Consider the following 23960-nt stretch of genomic DNA (forward strand, 5'->3'; position numbering starts at 1 on the left):
GACAGAGTAGCAGAGAGAAGAGAGTTACACAAGAAATGCAGAAGATCTCCCTCAAGTGTTCAGCTAACTACTGATCAGGGCATAAATGTGAGAAAACTACCCAAGACCAAGGAAAGAACTACCCAAAAGGATCAGAGGTAAGAATGCCAGAACTCGCATAGAAGTAGTACCAGTACCAACCAACGAGACTGTAAAAACTCATGATTCATGGGACATTGGATATGGTACACAGAAAAGTTTTGTCTTGGTATTCAGAAATGATTAGCCCTAAATTGGGCACTGCTCTTGTCCCACCTAAAGACCTAACAGGATCAAATTTTTTTTAAATAACTTAATTGTGTCCCAAAACAAAGCTAACAAATATTTGTATGAAAACAAAAATATACAGCATCCAAATAAGGCATAATTCATGTCTGCCATCCAATCAAAATTACTGCTAGGTTTAAATGTCCCCTCATAACTAGTGTTGAAATTTAATTGTTATTATAACAGTATTAAGAGGTGGACCTTTCAAGAGGTGTTTAAGTCATGAGGGCTCTGCCCTGATAAATGGACTAATGCCATTATTTCAGGAATGGGGTCATTATCGCACAAGTGGACCCACTCCCTCTTTCTCTCTCTCTCACCCTCTCACTTTCTGTCATGTTATGATTACCACAAGAAGGTTCTCACCAGATGATGGCACCTTCGTACATTGCACTTCCCAGCTTCCCAAACTGTGAGCCAATAAATCTCTGCTCATTATAGATTACCCCCATCTGTGATATTCTGTTATAGCAGCACAAGGCAGACTAAGACAATTACTAAATATGTAAAGAAGCAGGAAAAGGCCGGGCGCGGTGGCTCATGCCTGTAATCCCAGCACTTTGGGAGGCCGAGACAGGCGGATCACGAGGTCAGGAGATCGAGACCATCCTGGCTAACATGGTGAAACCCCGTCTCTACTAAAAATACAAAAAAATAGCCAGGCATGGTGGCGGACACCTGTAGTCCCAGCTGCTTGGGAGGCTGAGGCAGGAGAATGCTGTGAACCTTGGAGGCACAGCTTGCAGTGAGTCGAGATCGCACCACTGCACTCCAGCCTAGGTGACAGAGCGAGACTCCGTCTCAAAAAAAAAAAAAAAAAAAGAAGCAGCAAGAGAACACACCTATGAGGAGAAAAATCAATGAATCAAAACTGACCCAGAACCAAAACAGACGGTAGAATTAACAGACAAAACCACTAAAAGTGATCTAACTACATTCTGTATGTTCGAAAAGTTAAGTAGAGACATGGAAGATATTTAAAAGACCCAAATTGACCTTCTAGAGATGAAAGCAAAAATGTCTGAGATGAAAATATATACTAGATAGGATTAAAGTGAGATCCTGTCTCTACAAAAAAAAAATACAAAAAAATTAGCTGGGTGTGGTGGCACACACTTGTAGCCCCAGCTACTTAGGAGGCTGAGGTAGGAGGATCACTTCAGCCCAGGAGTTCAAGGCTGCAATGAGCCAAGATCATGCCACTGCACTCCAGCCTGGGTAAAAGAGCAAGACTGTATGTCAAAAATAATAATAATAGTGATAATAATTAGATAGGATTAAAAGCAGATTAGATATTATGGGAAAAAAAGATTAATGAACTTGAAGGTATAGCAATAGAAACTATCCAAAATGAACACAAATAGAAAAGAGCAAAAATGTGTATAACATTAGTGACCTGTGGGACAACTTCAGAACTAATGGCCTAATACACGTGTAAACAAATTCCCTCAAAAGAGGTGGAGGGACAGAAAAACGCTTAAAGAAATAGCCAAAAATGTTCCATATTTGATGAAAACTATAAAGCCACAGACCAAAATGCTTAATAAGCACCAAGCACAAGAAATGTGAAAAAAAACTACACCAAGGCATAGCATAGTGAAACTGCTCAAAAGCAATGGTAAAGAAAAAATCTTAAGGCTGAGCTCGGTGGCTCACGCCTGTAATCCCAGCACTTTGGAAGGCCAAGGCGGGCAGATCACGAGGTCAGGAGTTTGAGACCAGCCTGACCAACATGGTGAAACCCCGTCTCTACTAAAATACAAAATTAGCTGGGCGTGGTGGCAGGCGCCTGTAATCCCAGCTACTCAGGAGGCTGAGGCAGGAGAATTGCTTGAACCTTGGAGGCGGAGGTTGCAGTGAGCCGAGATTGCACCATTGCACTCCAGCCTGGGCTGGAGACTCTGTCTCAAAAAAAAAAAAAAGGAAAAAATCCTAAAATCAGCTCCAGGAAAAACGCACATTACTTTTGGGGAAATAAAGACAAGGATGGCAGCAGATTTCTCATTGGAAACAATGCAAATGAGAGTAGGGCAACAACATATTTAAAGTACTAAATTTAAAAATTCTCTATATCCAGCAAAAATATCTTTCAAAAATTCTCTTATTGCCCCAAGGCCAGGTACCAAACAACCAGGGACAACCCCTATTATGGAATGCCCAGTGAAATTATCCAAACAATCCAATCCTAAGCCTACTTAACCTGCCTCACCTATTCCTTCCCAAGGAAACCACAATAGAGGTGCCTCCCCACAGGTTCCCTCTCTCTCTTTACCTCATGACTGACTTGGTGTCTCCCCCGAATGGCCCTGTATGGCATGCTGCTTCTCCCCAGGGAGCTGTGAGTATAACAAAACCATAAAACTCTTTCTGGGTTCTTTCTCTTGATCTACATGAGGTCTCACTGTATCTCACCCAAGATAATATGGCTAAAATAAAATGAAAGCTATAGACCCTCTCCATATATTAACAAAAAAGAAAAAAAATGCAGTTACATTACTTATGATCAGTACAATAGAGAAGTGCACTTCTGTGGCATTCTCAAAAGTAGATATAAAGACAAATCTAATATAAAAATCAAAAGGAAACTGGACCATTCCAATAACAGCACTAACCTGACTTTAGACAGAAGTTCTCCTCTGTCTGCACAGTCCACACTGACTTGTCGAATAAGTTCATGAAATATCACGTTGTAAATGGTCTGTTCCTTCTTCAATATATGTAGTAGTTTGTGCATCTATCAGAAGGTAAGTAACACAATCAGTACTTATTACAGTCTTAGTAAAAAACATTTTAGGAGGTTAACACCCTGAATGTAAATAAGTTTTAGAAACATGTTGATTAATTTATTTCACTTACATTTTCATTTATACATATACAGAAGTGACATTTGATTTTTAAATGTTGGTCTGCCCAGGTGCAGTGGCTCACACCTGTAATCCCAACACTTTGGGAGGCTGAGATGGGCAGATTGCTTGAAGCAAGGAGCTTGAGACCAGCCTGGGCAATATGGTGAGACCCTGTCTGTACAAAAAATATAAAAATTAGCCAGCCATGGTGGCACACGCCTGTAGTCCCAGCTACTCGGGAGGCTGAGGTGGGAGGATCCCCTGAGCCCAGGGAGGTTGCAGCTGCAGTGAGCCATAATCACAGTGTACTCCAGCCTGGGTGACAGAGTGAGACTTTGTCTCAAAAAAAAAAAAAAAAATTGGTTTAATCATGCGCCTCTTTATCTGATGCACTGAAAAGGTCACAATATCACTTCTATGTTATAGCTGCCAAAAATAAAAAACCTCAATCTAAAATCATGACTATACATCTGACAAACCAAAATTGAAGAACATTCTACAGAGTAACTGGCTTGTGTTCTTCAAAACAACAAGGTCAAGAAAAACAAAGAAAGGCTGAGAAACTGTTTCAGATTAAAATTGTCTAAAGAAACATGACAACTAAAACAACTATGTGATCTTAGATTCTGGACTAGGAAGAAAAAATAGCTATTTTTAAAAGTCATTATAGAGACAATTGATAAAATATAAAATTTAAATGTGGTCTGTGTCAGATAATACTATCATATCAACATTAAATTTCCTGATAACTATATTATGGATATATAAGAGAATGTCTTTGTTTGTAGGAAATATATCCTGAATATCTGGGTGTTAAAGAGGCATGATGTCTCCAACTCACTCTAAATGGTTCAGAACAAAGTGATGCATATGTAGACAGAGAAGGAGAGAGAATGAGAAAGGAAATAGGGCACAATATAAATAACCAGATGGAGAATCCGGGTAAAGGTTACATAGCGGTGTCTTGTATTGAACTTTTTCTGTAAGTTTCCAATTCCAAACAAATAAAATACATAAAACAAAAAAGAAATAGCCCTGATAAAGAAAAAAGTCTCTATCTATGTAAGACTAAAAGAGTTATTTCTTAAGTAGAAAATAAAAATTACAAGTGGTGGCCTGGTGCAGTGGTTCACGCCTGTAATCCCAGCACTTTGGGAGGGTGAGGTGGGCAGATCACTTGAGGTCAGGAGTTTGAGAACAGCCTGGCCAACATGGTGAAACCCCATCTCTACTAAAAATATACCTGGCAGTGTTTTTTAGTGTTACATAAAATAATAAGGGTCTTACAATCAATGATACCTTATATTTGGTGAAATAATAATACTAACAATTAATTATACAGTGTCTACCACATGCCAGGAACTGTTCTAAGCACTTTACATTTATTATGTCATTTCATCTCCGCAAAAACCCTATGAGGTAGGTGATATTATTATCTCCAATGTTCAGATGAGGAAACTGAGGTACAAATACATTAAATGACTTGTCCAAGGCCACCAGTAAATATATGGCAGGGTCAGAATTCTAACCTAGGCAATCTGCCTCCTGAGTGCATGCTCTTAGCCACCAGGTTGCATTCGGCTTTGCAATTACCTTAGTTGGTCCTGTATATTCCTGATTTTCCACACCAGCCCTCTCTAGCATAGTATCCATCACATCATTCAGCTGGGCCACTTCTACTCTTTTATTAGGTTTCCTAAAAAATTAAGGTGGCAGACTTATGCAATCAACATTGCAACAGGGAATTCTCGAATGGCAAAAAGAATATAATATGTGTAAAGAGAATATATATGCTCTCTGGGATATTAAAGGCATTTTAAGCATTAGATCTCTTTTTCATAAAAGAAAATAATGCTTCCCCCAAAAAAATTCTATATACCTATCATATAGGAGTGTAAGAACATAGAAAAAGAAAAAATGGGGGATAAACATCAAACTTTTAACATTGGTTACCTCACAATGTGAGAGAAGAAAAGGGACAAAGAAAAGGAAAAAAAAAAGACTATAGCAAAATGGAGAAATACTAATGGTTAAACACAGAATATAAAAGTACTTTATAGTATTTAAATATTATGCTATATATGTAAATATGTAAAATTTAATATGCAATTAGACAAATGAAATATATAAACATTGAATATACAATTGTAAAAACGAAAACACTGATTAGATGATGAACTTGTAGGCAATTACTGCCTTGGGTTGCTGCTATAATTTTAATAATTTTGTTTAATAAAGTACCAAGAAATGTGTATGTATATAGGTATTCTTTCTGAGAAAGATTTTAGAAAATAAACTGTACTTACATGGATGGGAAGAGCAATAGCCTGTTTTCACTATCTGTGAGGAGAGTAGTGTATTTGCTACAATAAATAAGATAGGTAAATGTTATTTTAAGAAAATTTTCTGGCCTGTTTATCAATTAGCTCAACTAACCCCCACAATCTCGGTTTCTAAGTACCATTCTCCACTAAGTACCATTCTCCACTAAAAGGAATGAGTACTGCTTGGAGAAGTGACTCACCACCCATTCCAGGGCTGGAGTTGGAAAATACAAGATGAACCTGGAAGTCTTATTGAGCCAGAAAATAAGTGTTCAAATAATCATGGGGACATGGCCAAAGAACACAAGAGAAAGCTCAAAGGAGCAGCCTTTGGCCATTGGCCAAATCTGGAAAAATTTGAGCATCAAAATAATGGGCCGGGCATGGTGGCTCACGCCTGTAATCCTAACACTTTGGGAGGCTGAGGCAGGTGGATCACTTGAGGTCAGGAGTTCGAAACCAGCCTGGCCAACATGATGAAGCCCCGTCTCTACTAAAAACACAAAAAAATTAGCCAGGCATGGCGGCAGGTGCCTGTAATCCCAGCTACTCAGGAGGCTGAGGCAGGAGAATTGCTTGAACCTGGGAGGTGGGGGTTGCAGTGAGCAGAGATCATGCCACTGCACTCCACCCATGACAGAGCAAGACTCTGTCTCAAAAAAATAAAAAATAAAAATAAAGGGCCGGGCATGGTGGCTCATGCCTATAACCCCAGCACTTTCAGAGGCCGAGGCGGGAGTTCGAGACCAGCCTGGCCAACATGGTGAAAACCCGTCTCTACTAAAAATACAAAAAAAAAAAAAAAAATAGTCAGGTGTGGTGGTGTGTGCCTGTAATCCCAGCTACTCAGGAGGCTGAGGCAGAAGAATCGCTTAAACCCGGGAGGCAGAGGTTGCAGTGAGCCAAGATCGCACCACTGCACTCCAGCTTGGGCAACAACAACAGCAAAACTCCATCTCCAAAAAATAAAATAAAACAATGATAGTAAAGAATTAAAATCCATCAAATAAAATAGAAATCCATTATTCCATATGGTAAAATGCCAAATAACAAATTGGCAGAAGAAATAATGATCATACAGAAGAAATGATGAAATTTTAAAAAATTCATCAAGGCCAGGTGCAGTGGCTCACACCTGTCATTCCAGCACTTTGGGAGGCCGAGGCGGGTGGGTCACCTGAGGTCCAGAGTTCGAGACCAGCCTGGCCAATGTGGCGAAACCCCATCTCTACTAAAAATACAAAAATTAGCTGGGCGTGGTGGCAGGCACCTGTAGTCACAGCTACTCGGGAGGCTGAGGCATGAGAATTGCTTGAACCCAAGGGGCGGAGGTTGCAGTGAGCCGAGATCTCACCGCTTCACTCCAGCCTGGGTGACAAAGCAAGACTTTGTCTCAAAAAAAAAAAAAAAAAAAAAAATCAGCCATGCGCTGTGGCTCATGCCTGTAATCCCAGCACTCTGAGAGGCCAAAGCGGGCAGATCACCTGAGGTCAGGAGTTTGAGACCAGCTTGGCTAACATGGTGAAACCCTGCTTCTACCAAAAATACAAAAAATTAGCCAGGCGCGGTGGTGCCTGCCTGTAATCCCAGCTACTCAGGAGGCTGAGGCAGGAGAATGGCTTGAACCTGGGAGGCGGAGGTTGCAGTGAGCCGAGACCGTGCCATTGCACTCCAGCTTGGGCAATAAGAGCGAAACTCCATCTCAAAAAAAAAAAAAAGAAAAAGTCATCAAAAGATCTATAACTAATGGGTTGTTAGGAAATACACACTAAAGTATTTGGTGGTAGAAGTATTTGATTACTTACTCTTAAATAGTTTGAAAAGATGTGCATGTGTATGCATGCTTATGTATGTTTATGAGCAAATGAGACAAAGTGTAAACAACCAGTGACTCAAGGTAGAGGGTATATAGGCATTCCTTTTCCCATTTTTGCAACTTTTTATGTCTGAAATTACATTAAAATAAAAGGTTACCCAAAAAATGAATTTCATTTGGTTCTCTTGGGCAAAATATTGTTCTAAAACATACCATCACAATGAAATGCAATATATTATAACATACATATTGGAAAGACAATATCAAAAGAGTGACAGCCTCTGGATATTTTATTATAAAACCTTAGTCCAAAGTTCTCATTTTCTAAACTATAAAACATTCAAGTGTTGTTTCAGAAAATAAAAGCAAGATCCTATTTTCAATCCCATAAACAGGAATCAAAGATGACAAAATAATGAGTCTGCAATGTGGAGCCAAGCCCTGGGGCATGGATTATGAGATGCTGGCTCAGAGGGCTACTTTCCTTTGTCTCCATAATCATTGCTCAAAATCATTCCTAAAGGGCATAGTCACACATTCAAAACAAAGTTCCATTTTTTAAAAAATTCAAAATTAAATGGCAGGAAAAAATATGAATAATTTAATCACTAACATCCCAAACTCTTTTAAGTACTTTTAGTTTTTATTTTTTTTAATTTGTATCTTTCTCTTTTATTTATGTATTTATTTTTTTGAGACGGAGTCTCGCTCTGTTGCCCAGGCTGGAGTGCAGTGGCGCGATCTCGGCTCACTGCAAGCTCTGCCTCCTGGGTTCATGCCATTCTCCTGCCTCAGCCTCCCGAGCAGCTGGGACTACAGGCGCCCGCCACCACGCCCGGCTATTTTTTTGTAGTTTTAGTAGAGACGGAGTTTCGCCATGTTAGCCAGGATGGTCTTGATCTCCCGACCTCGTGATCTGCCCGCCTCGGCCTCCCAAAGTGCTGGGATTACAGGCGTGAGCCACCGCGCCCTGCCAATTTGTATCTTTCTTAATTGTATTAGGATGGCTGGTTCAAATGTTTCCTCATTTCAGTTTATATATTGCTCAGGAATATGAGTGTACTATCCTCAGGTTCTTCTATGTATGGGAAGCAGGAAACAGTTCAACTTGTCAGGTATTCTTTCTTTTTTGAGATAGAGTTTCACTCTTGTTGCCTAGGCTGGACTGTAATGGTGCAATCTTAGCTCACTGCAACCTCCACCTCCCAGGTTCAAGTGATTCTCCTGCCTCAGCCTCCCCAGTAGCTGGGATTACAGGCACCCGCCACCATACCCAGCTAATATTTTTGTATTTTCTGTAGAGACGGGGTTTCACCATGTTGACCAGGCTGGTCTTGAACTACTGACCCCAGATGATCCACCCGCCTCGGCCTCGAAAAGTGCTGGGATTACAGGCGTGGGCCACTGAGCTGGGGCAGCTATTTTTTACATATCATAGTACTCACTCATCATAACACTCCAAACCTGAAACTCCTGTACTTGACACAATATGAAATTCTTCAGGAATCAACGTATCTCTTAGTGTCTTTGGCTTAAAGAAAAGAAAAGCAAAATAAAAGAATGAATATATTAATAGAGAAAAAATTCAATTGCACAAATCCTAATTCCTAACCTAAAGAGATACTATTTTTTAAGTTGAAAAATTTTGATTGGAGAAATAGTATTAGCAATGTGGGTCATAGCAAATGACAAAAACTAACCAGAGCACACATCTCTAAAATAACCATAAATTAAAGAATAACCTTGGTGCTAGTATTAGTTACATGTATCCCATATATTCAGAAGTTTATTGATTCCTTTCCTTTAAATTTAGCAGGGAATTTAAAATTCAACTTAGCAAGATACCAAAGATAAGAATCCTACAACTTTATATGTGGATTTCTAAGGGAAAAACAATATAATCTCCCACGCTGTGTTTTTTAGATTAAAACAGATTAACTGTGGTTTGCAAAATGGCTTAAAATAAGACATTTTGATCTTTTCCTGCTAAATACCCTTTTCCCATTTTAAGAAGTAATTTGAAAATGCTATGAAGATTGGTGAGCAATGCAGGTTGTTATAGTATGACATTGTTTTATATTTTATATTTATATTAAAAATCATTTTAAAATGATTTTTAAAAGTAGACAGAGGGAGAGAAGATTATTTGTCAAATACTTTATTTACCTTATGGGGCACAATGACACCATCATGTGACTGTAATGAACGGGACAAATGTGGGGGACAAACTGCCTTCTCCCTAGTCTGTCCCTTGGCATATGTAACATCATACAGAAAAGAAATATCCCTAAAAAGTAAGAAAAATATATTTACAAAACAAATTTTCTATCTGGATACCACATAACAGCAGGTGAGATCCACACATATCCTTCTAATGGGTAAGATGGTCCTCTGTGTCAGCAAAACTGATCTCCTTACATAACACTTTACTAAGACTGAGGCATTAAACATGAGTTCCCTCACATTCTTTCTCTTCTCCACCTGAAATTTCTCATTCATATCACAAACTCTTTCCTTTCCTTCAGTATCAGGTTAAAATACATTTTCTTTCCTATGGCTATTCCCTCCACTTAGGTGCTTGATTCCATCTTTGCCCGTATCCTCAAGAGTCTCATTCCATCAGTCCTAACTTCTGTGTATCTCCAACTCTACTGGAACATCCCCTTTGACCTATAATAAACTTTTTCCCCTTCTAAAAATCTTTCCTTGAACATGCATTGCTGTCATGTTGTGATTATTATTATCATTTTGACATAGAGTCTCACTCTGTCGCCCAGGCTGGAGTGCAATGGCTCAAAATCTCAGCTCACTCAACCTCCGCCTCCCAGATTCAAGCAATTCTCCTGCCTCAGCCTCCCAAGTAGCTGGGATTACAAGCACATGCCATCATGCCTGGCTAATTTTTTGTGTTTTTAGTAGAGATAGGGTTTTGTCATGTTGGCCACGCTGGTCTCAAACTCCTGGCCTCAGGTGACCTGCCTCGGCCTTCCAAAGTGCTGGGATTACAGGCATGAGCCACCATGCCCGGCCGCTGTCATGTTATTGTGATCTATCAATGGATCAATCGGTTGATCTATCATCGCTCACTTGTATTAAACATCAGACTTCCTGAAATTGTCCTGAAATCTGATTTCCACCCATACCTCTCTTCTGAAACTATTTTCTAGAAAGCTGATGATGATTACCAATGCCAAGTTAAACAATCTCTTAGCAGTTATCTTCTACCACGCTTCCCTGGAATGTTTTCCAGGGTTGATCACATTTGCAACTTTTCTGTGAGTCTTTAAATTATTTCAAAATAAGAAGTTTAATAAAACAAAATAAAGAAAAGTGGAGAAAAAAATCCTCTGATAACCAAGATGTGGGCAAGTGGTCTAAGCTAGGCTAAATACACTCTCCCAGGAGATGGAATCTTGAGTCATTGACTCTTTTAAGATTTCCACGACAGAAAACAATAGGCATTAATTCACCACTACAATGGCACCCTGAAATGATTGTCCATTACATCCTTCTATAAACTCCAAATGTATTTACTGGTTTACATAGTAAAGACTAATTCAGCATCTACTGCATACCAGGCACTGAGAGCTAAGGACACTAATAGTGAAAAAAGCAAATAAAAAGTTCCTACCCTCATGGAACTGATTCTAGTGGTGAAGAATGACAATACAGAAATATTACAATTTCAAGGCCGGGTGCAGTGGCTCATGCCTGTAATACCAGCACTTTGGGAGGCTGAGGCGGGCAGATCACTTGAGGTCAGGAGTTTGAGACCAACCCGACCAATATGGCAAAACCCCGTCTCTACTAGAAATACAAAAATTAGCCGGGCGTGGTGATGTGTGCCTGTAGTCCCAGCTACTTGGGAGGCTGAGGCAGGAGAATCACTTGAACCTGGGAAGCAAAAGTTGCAGTGAGCTGAGATTGTGCCACTGCACTCCAGCCTGGGTGACAGAGTGAGACTCCATCTCAAAAAAAAAGAAAAAACTACATTATTAAATTTGGGTGCCCTGGGTTCTAGGATTGTACATGAACGTGCCCAAAATTCATTAATTTGCTCAGCAAATATTTATTAACCATATTATAAGTGACAGAAAATATGCTAGATGAAAGGAATACAGAACTATTTCTTAAAATAGACACAGTCCCTACCCTTGGGGAGCCTTCAATACAGAGGGGAAGATTCGCAAACCAAAGAAAGGTATAATACAAAGACTATTGTAACAGAGAATAAAATGTTACTGGAACAACTAATAACAACACCACCCAAATACAGTTTAGACCAAGTCAGGGAAAACCTCGGGAGGCAGTAACAATTAGTGAGAACAAAAAACTGATTTGGATTTAGGTAAGCAACCAAAAAGTGTAGAGAACAGCATATGCATTAGGTCCTGAGACACAACAGCACATGGTGACTTTGGCGAACTGAAAATGTAGTATAGTTGGCCCTTGAACAACACAGCCTTGAACTGCGTGGGTCTGCTTATACGTGAATTTTTTCAACCAAACACTGACTGAAAATACAGTATTCACTGGATACGAAACCCTCATATACAGAGGGCCAACTTTCCATATATATACATGAGTTTCTGACTCATGTATGGCTGACTGCAGAAATTGAGTGTACACAGATTCTGGTATCTGCAGGTGTCTGGGAACCAATCCCCCACATATCCCTCAGTATGAGGGATGACTGAATATATAGTTGAAGTATGAAGAATAAAATTATTGAAATTAGAGAACTAAACACGGAAAGCCTTGCAAGTCATGTTTAACATGTCGGGCTTTAGTCTAAGAGAAGGTTTTATAGATGAAATGAAATTTTAAATTATTTTAGAATGACTGTAACGGTTGCAATATTGTGAAACGGTGGGAGAGGGTGTGCTTTGAGGGCAATGTCATTTGGCAACTGATGTGGCATGTGAGGTTGGTGGAAACAGGCCAATTCTAGTGTCCCAGGAAGATCCTGAAATATACAACATGGACCATAACTATTTTTAAACGTATATATTGGTAGTAAAAGACATCAAGCTATTGATGTCCTGCGCTGTGATATTCTGGTTCTCTTGGATATGTCCAGGGGAGAAATGTTAGAGCTGTATTTCCCAATCCTCCGAATTCTTTCTCTGTTCCACCCTCTTACAGGTTTTAGATAGTCACAAAGATCTGAATGAGCTGCTCTTAGGATGATGGAACAGCAGTTCCTATCACACCAATAAATGCTGGAGAAGTTGGCCATTACAATTGTTTTGTTAGCCAAAAATGATGAACGCTTCATGTACATATATGTGTGTGTATCTGTGCGTATGTATATTATATATTATATACATATATGTGTACAGTATATACATGTTTATACATATATAATGCATATGTATACATTATACATTATATGTTATACATTATATTTATTTTATATAATTATACATATATTATACACACAGTATTTTATGCATACATACACAAACATATAATTAAAGAATATGTTGGGGCTGGGCACGGTGGCTCACGCCTATAATCCTAATATTTTAGGGGGCCAAGATGGGCGGATCACCTGAGGTCAAGTGTTCAAAACCAGCCTAGCCAATATAGTGAAACCCCATCGCTATTAAAAATAAAATTAAAAAACTAGCCAGGTGTGGTGGCGGGCACCTGTCATCCCAGCTACTCAGGAGACTGAGGCAGGAGAATCACTTGAACCTGGGAGGCAGAGGTTGCAGTGAGCCGAGATCACACCACTACACTCCAGCCTGGACGACAGAGCAAGATTCTATCTCAAAAAAAAAATTTTTTTTAATAAATAAAGAATATTTTGATTTAGTAATCATCACTCAAATTTTCTCAAGAAGCTACTTTAGGAGCCTTTTGTATTTCTATTTTTTTTTAATTAATTAATTTATTTTTTAAATTATACTTTAAGTTCTAGGGTACATGTACACAACATGCAGGTTTGTTACATATGTATACATGTGCCATGTTGGTGTGCTGCACCCATTAACTCGTCATTTACATTAGGTATTCCTCCTAATGTTATCCCTCCCCCCTCCCCCCTTCCCGCAACAGGCCCCAGCGTGTGATGTTCCCCACCCTGTGTCCAAGTGTTCTCATTGTTCAATTCCCACCTATGAGTGAGAACATGCAGTATTTGGTTTTCTGTCCTTGTGATAGTTTGCTCAGAATGATGGTTTCCAGCTTCATCCGTGTCCCTACAAAGGACATGAAGTCATCCTTTTTTATGGCTACATAGTATTCCATAGTGTATATGTGCCACATTTTCTTAATCCAGTCTATCACTGACGAACATTTGGGTTGGTTCCAAGTCTTTGCTATTGTGAATAGTGCCACAATAAACGTTTAAGTGTGCATGTGTCTTTATAGCAGCATGATGTATAATCCTTTGGGTATATACCCAGTAATGGGATTGCTGGGTCAAGTGGTATTTCTAGTTCTAGATCCTTGAGGAATCACCACACTGTCTTCCACAATGGTTGAACTAGTTTATCTTCCCACCAATAGTGTAAAAGCGTTCCTATTTCTCCACATCCTCTCCAGCACCTGTTGTTTCCTGACTTTTGAATGATCGCCATTCTAACTGGTGTGAGATGGTATCTCATTGTGGTTTTGATTTGCATTTCTCTGATGGCCAATGATGATGAGCATTTTTTCATGTGTCTTTTGGCTGCATGAATATCTTCTTTTGAGAAGTGTCTGTTCGTATCCTTTGCCCACTTTTTGATGGGGTTGTTTTTTTCTTGTAAATTTGTTTGAACTCTTTATAGATCCTGGATATTAGCCCTTTGTCAGATGGGTAGATTGCAAAACTTTTCTCCCATTCTGTAGGTTGCCTGTTCACTCTGATGGTAGTTTTTTTGCTGTGCAGAAGCTGTTTAGTTTAATTAGATCCCATTTGTCTATTTTGGCTTTTGTTATCACTGCTTTTGGTGTTTTAGACATGAAGTCCTTGCCCATGCCTATGACCTGAATGGTATTGCCTGGGTTTTCTTCTAGGGTTTTGATGGGTTTAGGTCTAATATTTAAGTCTTTAATCCATCTTGAATTAATTTTTATATAAGGTGTAAGGAATGGATCCAGTTTCAGGTTTCTACATATGGCTAGCCAGTTTTCCCAGCACCATTTATTAAATAGGGAATCCTTTCCCCATTTCTTGTTTTTGTTGGGTTTGTCAAAGATCAGATGGTTGTAGATGTGTGGTATTGTATCTGAGGGCTCTGTTCTGTTCCATTGGTCTATATCTCTGTTTTGGTACCAGTACCACGCTGTTTTGGTTACTGTAGCCTTGTAGTATAGTTTGAAGTCAGGTAGCATGATGCCTCCAGCTTTGTTCTTTTTGCTTAGGATTGTCTTGGCAATGCAGGCTTTTTTTTGGTTCCATATGAACTTTAAGGTAGTTTTTTTCCAATTCTGTGAAGAAAGTCATTGGTAGCTTGATTGGGATGGCATTGACTCTATAAATTACCTTGGGCAGTATGGCCATTTTCACGATATTTATTCTTCCTATCCATGAGCATGGAATGTTCTTCCATTTGTTTGTGTTCTCTTTTATTTCGTTGAGCAGTGGTTTGTAGTTCTCCTTGAAGAGGTCCTTCACATCCCTTGTAAGTTGGATTCCTAGGTATTTTATTCTCTTTGAAACAGTTGTGAATGGGAGTTCACTCATGATTTGGAGGAGCCTTTTGTATTTCTATACATTATTAAAGTACTGCGTATTGCTATGGTTTGAATGTGTCCCTTAGAAATTCATGTGTTGGAAACGTAATTGCCATTTTAATAGTATCATTATGAAGTGGAACCTGTAAGAGGTGATTATGTTATTTATTTTTAGAAGAAGCCTGTTTTATTTACTTGTTGAAATATAATTTTTTATTAAAAATAATTAGAGGGCCAGGCGCGGTAGCTCACTCCTATAATCCCAGCACTTTGAGAGGCCGAGGCGGGTGGATCACCTGAGGTCAGGAGTTTGAGACCAGCCTGATCAACATGGAGAAACCCCGTCTCTACTAAAAATACAAAATCAGCTGGGCATGGTAGCGCATGCCTGTAGTCCCAGCTACTTCGGAGGCTGAGGCAGGAGAATCACTTGAATCCAGGAGGCGGAGGTTCTGGTGAGCCGAGACTGCGCCATTGCACTCCAGCCTGGGCAACAGAGCAAAACTCCATCTCCCAAAAATAATAATAATAATAATTAGAGATATGTTTTGTTTCTTCATAAAATTCTATGGTAAAACACCAGCTTCCACTCTTCTGGAAAATCTATCTTTATTTAAAAAAACAAACAAAACAAAACAACTTTGATTCTTAATCATAACATAATAACTGGATTTTATTTATTTGTCTTTAAAAAATCCTCCAACTCGTTTTTCAGCCCCCAGATTATTAAATGAGTTCATAATTCAGGCTTTTCTGCAAATCATCATTGGTTGAGTTATGTGTATCTATAAACATGTCTTTTATCTGAAGTTGTCAATGTCACCCTGTTCTGGAAGTTATTCCCACAGGTACTTCCTCATACCAGCTCCTTTAGCCCTTCCAACAATTTTGTAAATACCCAGTGTTCTGCATTTGATTCTTTCCTGCTTAAAATATCTAGACTGATTTATTTTCTGCACTGAACTCTGCCGAAAGAGTTGTCTAAAAATATTACTCAGAGAATATTTGCTTTGTTGTTTTATATTTTACTGCTGGGTTCTGGGTGATTGAGGTTGCTGGACAAGTTATCTCGTTATGAATACTATTAGTTGTGCATTTGTGCATTAGTTTTCTATTGGTGCCATAACAAATTACCACAAATTTAGCATCTTAAACAACACAAATTTATTATCTTACTGCTCTGTAGGTCAGAAGTCCAACAGGGTCTCAAAGGGCTAAAATCAAGGCGTTGGCAGGGCTATGTTTCTTTCTGGATGCTCTAGAGGAAGATCCATTTCCATGCTCATTTGGGTTGTTAATAAAAGTTCCTAAAAGTTGTAAGACTGCAATCCCTGTTCCCTTGACAGTTGGCGGCTGAGCTGTCATTAGAATTCCTAGCTTCTAGTAGTCAAATTCATTTCTTGGCTGCTTTTCCCCTTCCTCCATCTTCAAAACCAGCAATGTCAGGCTGAACTCCTATCACAAGTCAAATCTGTCCTCTTCCTTTCTCATCTCTCTGACCCACCTGACCACCTTCCTTTTCCACTTTTAAAGATTCAGGTGATTAGGCTGGGCCCACCCTGACAATCTAGGATAATCTATCCATCTCAATGTCCTTAACTTTCATCGTATCTGCAAAGTCCCTTTTGCCAGGTGAGGTATGTATTCACAGGTTCTGAGATTCAGTGAAAATGTTTTCGTGGGATTGAGGGGGCATTATCCTGTCAACCTGATTTCACACTTAAAAAACTCCAACTCAGAGTCATTCGACATTAAAACTTTATTTTTTGTTTTGTTTTGTTTTGAGAGGGAGTCTCGCTGGGTCACCCAGGCTGGAGTGCAATGGCACAATCTCAGCTCACTGCAACCTCCACTTCCCGGGTTCAAGCAATTCTCCTGCGTCAGCCTCCCAAGTAGCTGGGATTACAAGCGTGCGCCACCACACCTGGCTAATTTTTGTATTTTTTGTAATGACAGGGTTTCACCATGTTGCCCAGACTAGTCTTGAACTCCTGACCTCAAATGATCTGCCCACCTCAGCCTCCCAAAGTGCTGGGATTACAGGCATGAGCCACCGCACCTGGCCGACATTAAAACTGTAATGTCAGCTTACTGCCACATTCAGATATAGCTAATTAATTTTCAAAGTACTTTAAACAACTCATAATACTAATTATTGCTACCAATAATTATAACTATGATCTGGAGGCATAGAATAAAATATAAAGCCTCAGGACATAAAAGTCAATAGGACAAGTTTCTACCACTTTTCCTTGCACTGAAGCATAGCTGAGTAATAGCACCTATACTTAAATAGCACATTATAGTTTTACAAGTGCTCTTGCATCTATTATCTTATTTGTGCTTTACAATATCCCTGGGAGGCACACAAAACTGGGCAAGCCTATTATTCCCTTTTTACATACGAGAAAATGGGGCTTCAGAAAGACTAAATAACCTACTCAAGTACGTTAAGTGTAAACATTTCTTTCAGAAGAAGGGACATTTAAGTGAGGGCGCATGCATGGAGTAAATTGATAAGTGGACAATACATAGAAAACTAGCAGGTCTCAATCTTCACAGGGAAAATGTTGACCCACTTGACCGCCTTAGAATGACTCAGAATGTTTGTAGGAATGAGACAAAAAACAAATAGTATTTGCTGACTTGATCTGAAACAGTGTAAAGATTAAGGGCTCCCTTTGGAGAGATCCAGAAATTAAGCTTTTGTTTTTCAAGGTTTTCCACATCATGAAGCTATGTTACCTAGTTCTTTCTTCTAAAGATGTCCACAAAGAAGACATACACACAGATAAAAGGAGCACTAAAGGTATTCTGCCTGTTGGATCTTGTCCCTTTTACTAGGGTACAACAGGGAATAGGAGAGTATAGGGACAAGTATACAAAGGCATGCAAAAAGCAAATTTAAACCAAAAATATGTAAAGCTAGCACCTATTTCCATCCGACCGATAATAATCATACACAAAAAGGTGGTCTTTGGCCCTTCTGGATTGTATTCTGATTCAAAGATACTGTAAATTTTATCATCTATGATTCAGTGATTTTTCTAATTCTGCCCCTCCCAAGGTAATCATACAAAATGAGAAAACAACTCTATTTATCAGCATCTACCCTACTATCTTCCTTCTTTACCTTCCAGCTCCCGTGAGGGAGACGGGATGGTCAATCAGGTATTTGAATTTATTCCTTCGAACAGGGTGATGCCAGACATGGTCTACAAGGCGTGGAAGAGTGCCCTGGGAAAAAGCAAATACACATGAATATCCAGCAGAGGGCGATCTAATCAAATAAAATGTATTAATAGTTTTGAGTAAGTACTGTATTTACATTAAGGGCACTTGGGTACTCTAAGGAAAAAAGAGAGCAGAATTCTTATTAAATGACATAAAGACTAAAACTAGAATAATTCTATAGTAAGTGAAAAACATTGAGGGTAGCAATTATCATTTTAGTAAATCCACATAAAAACAGGTCAATGGAAACACTCAAGCCTTGGAAACAATATATACAAAAGACTGGAGTTTTCAATCTAAGAAATTATTTTAAATTTTTTTTTTTTGAGACAGAGTCTCGCTCTGTCGTCCAGGCTGGAGGGCAATGGCGCAATCTCGGCTCACTGCAACCTCTGCCTCCCGGGTTCAAGTGATTCTCCCGCCTCAGCCTCCCGAGTGGCTGGGACATAGGCGCATGCCACTATGCCCAGCTAATTTTTGTATTTTTAGTACAGACAGGGTTTCATGATGTTGGCCAGGATGGTCTTTATCTCCTGACCTCATGATCTGCCCCCCTTGGCCTCCCAAAGTGCTGGGATTACAGCCTAAAAAAATTTTTTAAGGCCAGGCATGTTGGCTCACACTTGAAATTCCAGCACTTTGGGAGGCTGAGGCGGGTGGATTGCTTGAGCCCAGGAATTTGCGATCAGCGTAGGCAACATGGCGAAACTCCGTCTCTATGAAAAATACAAAAATTAGCCAGGTGTGGTGGCACAGACCTGTAGTCCCAGCTACTCAGGAAGCTGAGGTGGGAGGATCACCTGAGCCAGAGTAGTCGAGGCTACAGTGAGCAATGATCAGGCCACTACTCTCCAGCCTGGGCCACAGTAGTAAGACCCTGTCTCAATCTTAAAATTTTTAAGGCTATCTGGAATATATAATATGTGCATAATAAATACTTAAAGAATAATCAGATTCCCAAAAAATAATGTTCCCCATTACTCTACATATATACATACAAACCTGTGGGGTTTTAATTTTCTTAGGAGGCAGTAAGTTTTCAGGACAAGGACCAGCACTGGCTGCATAAGTCAGAGAAAGAAGAACTTCTTTGGGAATGAACTCATTCTGAAGGGAAGTAGGAAGGGGTTTTGAACGATCCACCATATTTTTTTTCTCCTTTAGCTCAGGAAGTCCTAAGTAAGTAGTGGAGAAGAAAAATTCTTACTATATTTAAGTTAGACGGAGTTTCTCAGACTGCCTCATCAATCCCATCTGTTTCTAACAGAGAGAAACATTGCTTCTATTTGACAAGGATGGTAACAAATAATATTTAAAACAGTGAACATCATCTAGTCAAGAAAAATAACATTCATCTTGCCTACCCTACTCACATTACATCACACAGTTTCAAAAACTCAGGTACTAAGATGAACCTGCATGATTCTCAATTCAAAGTTGAAAACTAAACTCATTTCACTTGCTCAGGTAACTGGCAGAGCCTTAAGAAGATAGGAATGAATGTCTATTTTCCCTTTCATATGAAAATCACAAATCTCTCCCCCAAAGCTGTCAAATTATTTAGTAATTTTTTTTCTTACATGAATTCAAAGGTGAGAATAATTGCATTAAATCGAGGCATTTATAGAGTGGAAAGGATCTGGGTTGGACTTAAAAGTAAAAATGCAACTGGGATTGTTGCAAATGAGAGTGGAACAATCTGAGCTGACAAATCTGTGGAATGGGAACTGTAAAAATAGTGTTCTACCCTGCTTGACTAGGGCACAGGAGTAATAAAGGCAGGCAGTTGGGCTAATATAGGAAAAGCCCTCCTATGAAGTCAGTCAGGTAGGGTTGAGTTGTTATTCTTCTTAATCTATGCCAACATGGTATGGTTTATGTTTATTTCTATAAGGAGGTATCATGCTTTGATTACTATCAAAAATTGTTAGGGTTTACATTACCAAATCTCCTGAGAGTTTGAGATCAAAAGAAACAGGGAAAAAAAAAAAGTTGGGTGGGGCTTGGGGCTTTAGTACAAGGTGCAGGTGAGATGGGAAAAGCTTTAACAGAACAGGGGGTAAGGATAACACTAGCTGACTCTAGTACAGATTCGCATATGAATGAAAATCTTAAGGAATTGCTCTCATTTAGAAAAACTACTAAAAGCTAATACAAATTGGCACGTTGTACTAAATTGCGTTTCTCTTATCTCTGCTATTACTTTTTGTTTGTTTATTTATTTGAGACCGAGTCTACCTCTGTTGCCCAGGCTGGAGTGCAGTGGCAAGATCTTGGCTCACTGCAACCTCTGCCTCCCGGGTTCAAGTGATTCTCCTGCCTCAGCCTGCCGAGCAGCTGGGATTACAGGCAAGTGCCACCACGCCAGGCTAAATTTTGTATTTTTAGTAGAGACGGGGTTTCACCATGTTGGTCAGGCTGGTCTCAAACTCCTGACCTCGTGATTTGAGACGGAGTCTCATTCTGTCGCCAGGCTGGAGTGCAGTGGCGCAATCTCGGCTCACTGCAACCTCTGCCTCCCGGGTCCAAGTGATTCTCCTGCCTCACCCTCCTGAGTAGATGGGACTACAGGCACGCGCCACCACGCCCCCCTAATTTTTGTATTTTTAGTAGACAGGGTTTCTCCATGTTGGCCAGGATGGTCTCAAACTCTTGACCTCGTGATCCGCCAGCCTCAGCCTCCCAAATGGGATTACAGGTGTGAGCCACTGCGCCCGGCCTATTTATTTATTTATTTTGAGATGGGGTCTTGCTCTGTCTCCCAGACTGGAATGCAGTGGCACGATTCTGGCTCACTGCAACCTCACCTCCTGGGTTCAAGCGATTTTCTTGCCTCAGCCTCCAGAGTAAGCTGGGACTACAGGCGCGAGCCACCATGCCCGGCTAATTTTTGTATTTCTAGTAGAGACGGGATTTCATCATCTTTGGCCAGGCTGGTCTCGAACTCCTGACCTCAAGTGATCCACCCACCTCGGCCTTCCAAAGTGCTGGGATTACAGGAGTGAGCTACCGCGCCTTGCCTCACTATTACTTTTTCAAATTTCCTTAAAGCCAAAGACCAGGAACCAAAAAATACTAACTATTGATATTTAAAATAGGGTGAAAACCATATATAAATCAACATTTGAAAACAAATGTAAACAGTGTTTAGATGGAGTAGTGAAACAGTACTCTGACTCAAAATACTGTAAAAGGAATGACTTCTTGTTTTATTTAACCAAGTGTGTTAGAAAAATGTAGCCAAACAAGGTATTCTGAATACCAGATTTAAAAAACCGGTGAATGGAAGGTGATTTCTGTCTTACGGCCATAACTGTTTATGACTTCAGAATCAACGAAGTTTACCTCTTGTCCCTTCCTTGGCTACAGACACTTTTAACTTTTTGCTCTCAGATGTTGATGTAGAGTTTAGCGGGGTGGAGGGCGTTTTCGGGAGAGACATAATAAAACAATGCCTCCTATCTCTTTAGTAATTTGAAATAGTCCTCCGAAAAGCTAATTTAGACACAAATCAGCGCCGCACTGGGACTTGCAGGCTGCCACATAGTCCTGCAGGAAGAGGAAAAAAGATTAAAAAAAAAAAAAGATAACAACTGTTGAGTACTTAGGTTCAGATCGCAGCTTAGAATTCATCTAGCATGGTTTTCCTTCTTCGGGGCGACCTCTATGTTCTGGGGTTATCTGTCGCGACTAAGAAGCCTTAATGGACCGTCAGGTCAGGGTCAAGGAGCAGGGCAGGAAGGACCCGCTCGGCGGACCCCGCAGACCGCCTGCACCCCTGGTGGGCGACACTGGCTGCAGGCGGATCGGCTGGGGACCCCGACCTTCCCCACAGGCAGCGCTCTCGCGCGCCAGTTCCCCAAACTCGGGAGTTGGGCAGGCCTCACACTGCTTCTTGGTTTAAAATGACGGGAAAGGGACACCCGCGATCCTACCCACACATTGCGTACCCGCCCAGCATCCGCTCACTTCCTCCTTTGCCGGAACGCCTGTTTGTCGTCATAGAAACCCAGGGCCCCGAGGTTTAGCGCCCTCGATAGGGGCTGCCTTCAGCGGTGCCGGCGGAGGAGGGAGACAGCTAAAATAATCCCTACAGCCTCTCGGAGTTTCTTGTGTTCTAAGTCACAGCATAGGTTCAGTAGCAAAGGAGAAGAAAAACGTTTAATCCGGCCGTTGTCACGGAATCCGAAAGTGTCTCACCCCAGGGCTTCCTGCCGCGGGCCAGGCCAGTGCGCAGGCGCTGGCGGGGGTTAGCTCGAGGGGTCGTCCCCTGTAGTCCGTGATGCACGCGGGTTAAGCAAGGGTCTTCTAAGAGTTGTTTCCATCTTTCTAGCTCTCTTTTTTGTTACTTTGCATATTTTTCTTTCTCTTTCCTTCTTTCTCTTTTTTCTTTCTTTTTTTTTTCCCCTGAGACGGAATTTCCCTCTTGTCGCCCAGGCTGGAGTTCAATGGCGCGATCTCGGCTCACTGCAACCTCCACCTCCTGGGTTCAAGCAATTCTCCTGCCTCAGCCTCCCAAGCACCTGGGACTACAGGCACACGCCACCATGCCCGGCTAATTTTGTATTTTGTTTTTTGTTTTGTTTTGTTTTGTTTGAGGCGGAGTCTCGTTGTTGCCCTGGCTGGAGTGCAGTGGTGTGATCTCAGCTCACTGCCACCTCCGCCTCCCAGGTTCAAGCGATTCTCCTTCCTCAGCCTCCCGAGGGACTACAGGCGCGGGCCACCATGCCCGGCTAATTTTTGTATTTTTAGTAGAGACGGGATTTCACCATATTGGCCAGGCTGGTCTCAAACTCCTGACCTCGTGATGCGCCCGCCTCAGCCTCCCAAAGTGCTGGGATCATAGGCGTGAGCCACCGCGCCCAGACGCTTTGCATATTTTTCTAAAAGCCAGACTCAGGGGGATGTTGGGTAATAAGAAACTCTGGGTCCCTTATTGGGTAAGCCGTCCAGTGCTTTACATTTCGGTCACGTCTTCCTTGGACCCTTAAATGCCTACCCCCAGAGCACAAGGAAGGCCTCCTGGGCCCAGATTTTTCACCCCCTTGGGGCAGGGAAGGAGGATTGAGGTTGGGTAGAACCAGCTCAGGTATAATTGTCGGGGCTTCTGGCGTGAAAACCTGCCCTCAGGAAAGAATACCATCAGCGGCCGGGTGCGGTGGCTCACGCCTGTAATCCCAGCACTTTCTTAGGCCGAGGCGGGTGGATCACGAGGTCAGGAGTTCGAGACCAGACTGACCAACATGGTGAAACCCCGTCTCTACTAAAAACACAAAAATTAGCCAAGAGAGGTGGCGCGCGCCCGTAATCCCAGCTCCTCAGGAGGATGAGGCAGGAGATTCGCTTGAACCGGGGAGGCAAGGGTTGCGGTGAGCCAAGATGGCGCCACTGCACTCCAGCCTGGGCCACAGAACGAGACTCCGTCTCAAAAAAAAAAAAAAAAAAAAAGAGTATCATCAGAGCCTTCGCACTGAACTGAGGCTCGGTTCGGTGAAGGATCGTTTCTTCTTTTCTTTTTTTTTTTTTTTTGAGACGGAGTTTCACTCTTGTTGCCCAGGCTGGAGTGCAATGGCGCGATCTCGGCTCACCGCAACCTCCACCTCCCAGGTTCAAGCGATTCTCCTGCCTCAGCCTCCCTAAGTAGCTGGGACTACAGGCATGTGCCACTACGCCTGGCTAATTTTGTATTTTTAGTAGAGACGGGGTTTCTCCATGTTGGTCAGACTGGTCTCGAACTCCCGACCTTGGGTGATCCGCCCGCCTCGG

General features: G+C 41.1%; 1 protein-coding gene across 5 annotated transcripts in view; it reads right to left on the reverse strand.

The window, feature by feature from the left end:
- Positions 1–22432, reverse strand: part of AXDND1 (axonemal dynein light chain domain containing 1) — a 198229-nt gene extending 175797 nt beyond the window's left edge. The window contains exons 1-9 of one of the 5 annotated variants that reach the window (XM_054456929.2): positions 22145–22432; positions 21540–21743; positions 19197–19369; positions 18094–18197; positions 9459–9579; positions 8738–8823; positions 5459–5515; positions 4746–4848; positions 2919–3040 (exon numbers count right to left, since the gene is read on the reverse strand). In XM_054456929.2, the coding sequence (XP_054312904.1) occupies positions 2919–3040; positions 4746–4848; positions 5459–5515; positions 8738–8823; positions 9459–9579; positions 18094–18197; positions 19197–19369; positions 21540–21636 (863 nt within the window). In that variant the 5' untranslated portion in view covers positions 21637–21743; positions 22145–22432. Of the gene's footprint in view, positions 1–2918; positions 3041–4745; positions 4849–5458; positions 5516–8737; positions 8824–9458; positions 9580–18093; positions 18198–19196; positions 19370–21539; positions 21744–22144 lie in introns of those variants that run through there. The other 4 variants (XM_054457015.2, XM_054457100.1, XM_063652449.1 and 1 more) reach the window with 4 other exon arrangements.
- Positions 22433–23960: the final 1528 nt, after the last annotated feature.

This window comes from Pongo pygmaeus, chromosome 1 (genome assembly GCF_028885625.2).
Source record: "Pongo pygmaeus isolate AG05252 chromosome 1, NHGRI_mPonPyg2-v2.0_pri, whole genome shotgun sequence".
In the NCBI taxonomy this organism is placed as follows: Eukaryota; Metazoa; Chordata; class Mammalia; order Primates; family Hominidae; genus Pongo; species Pongo pygmaeus.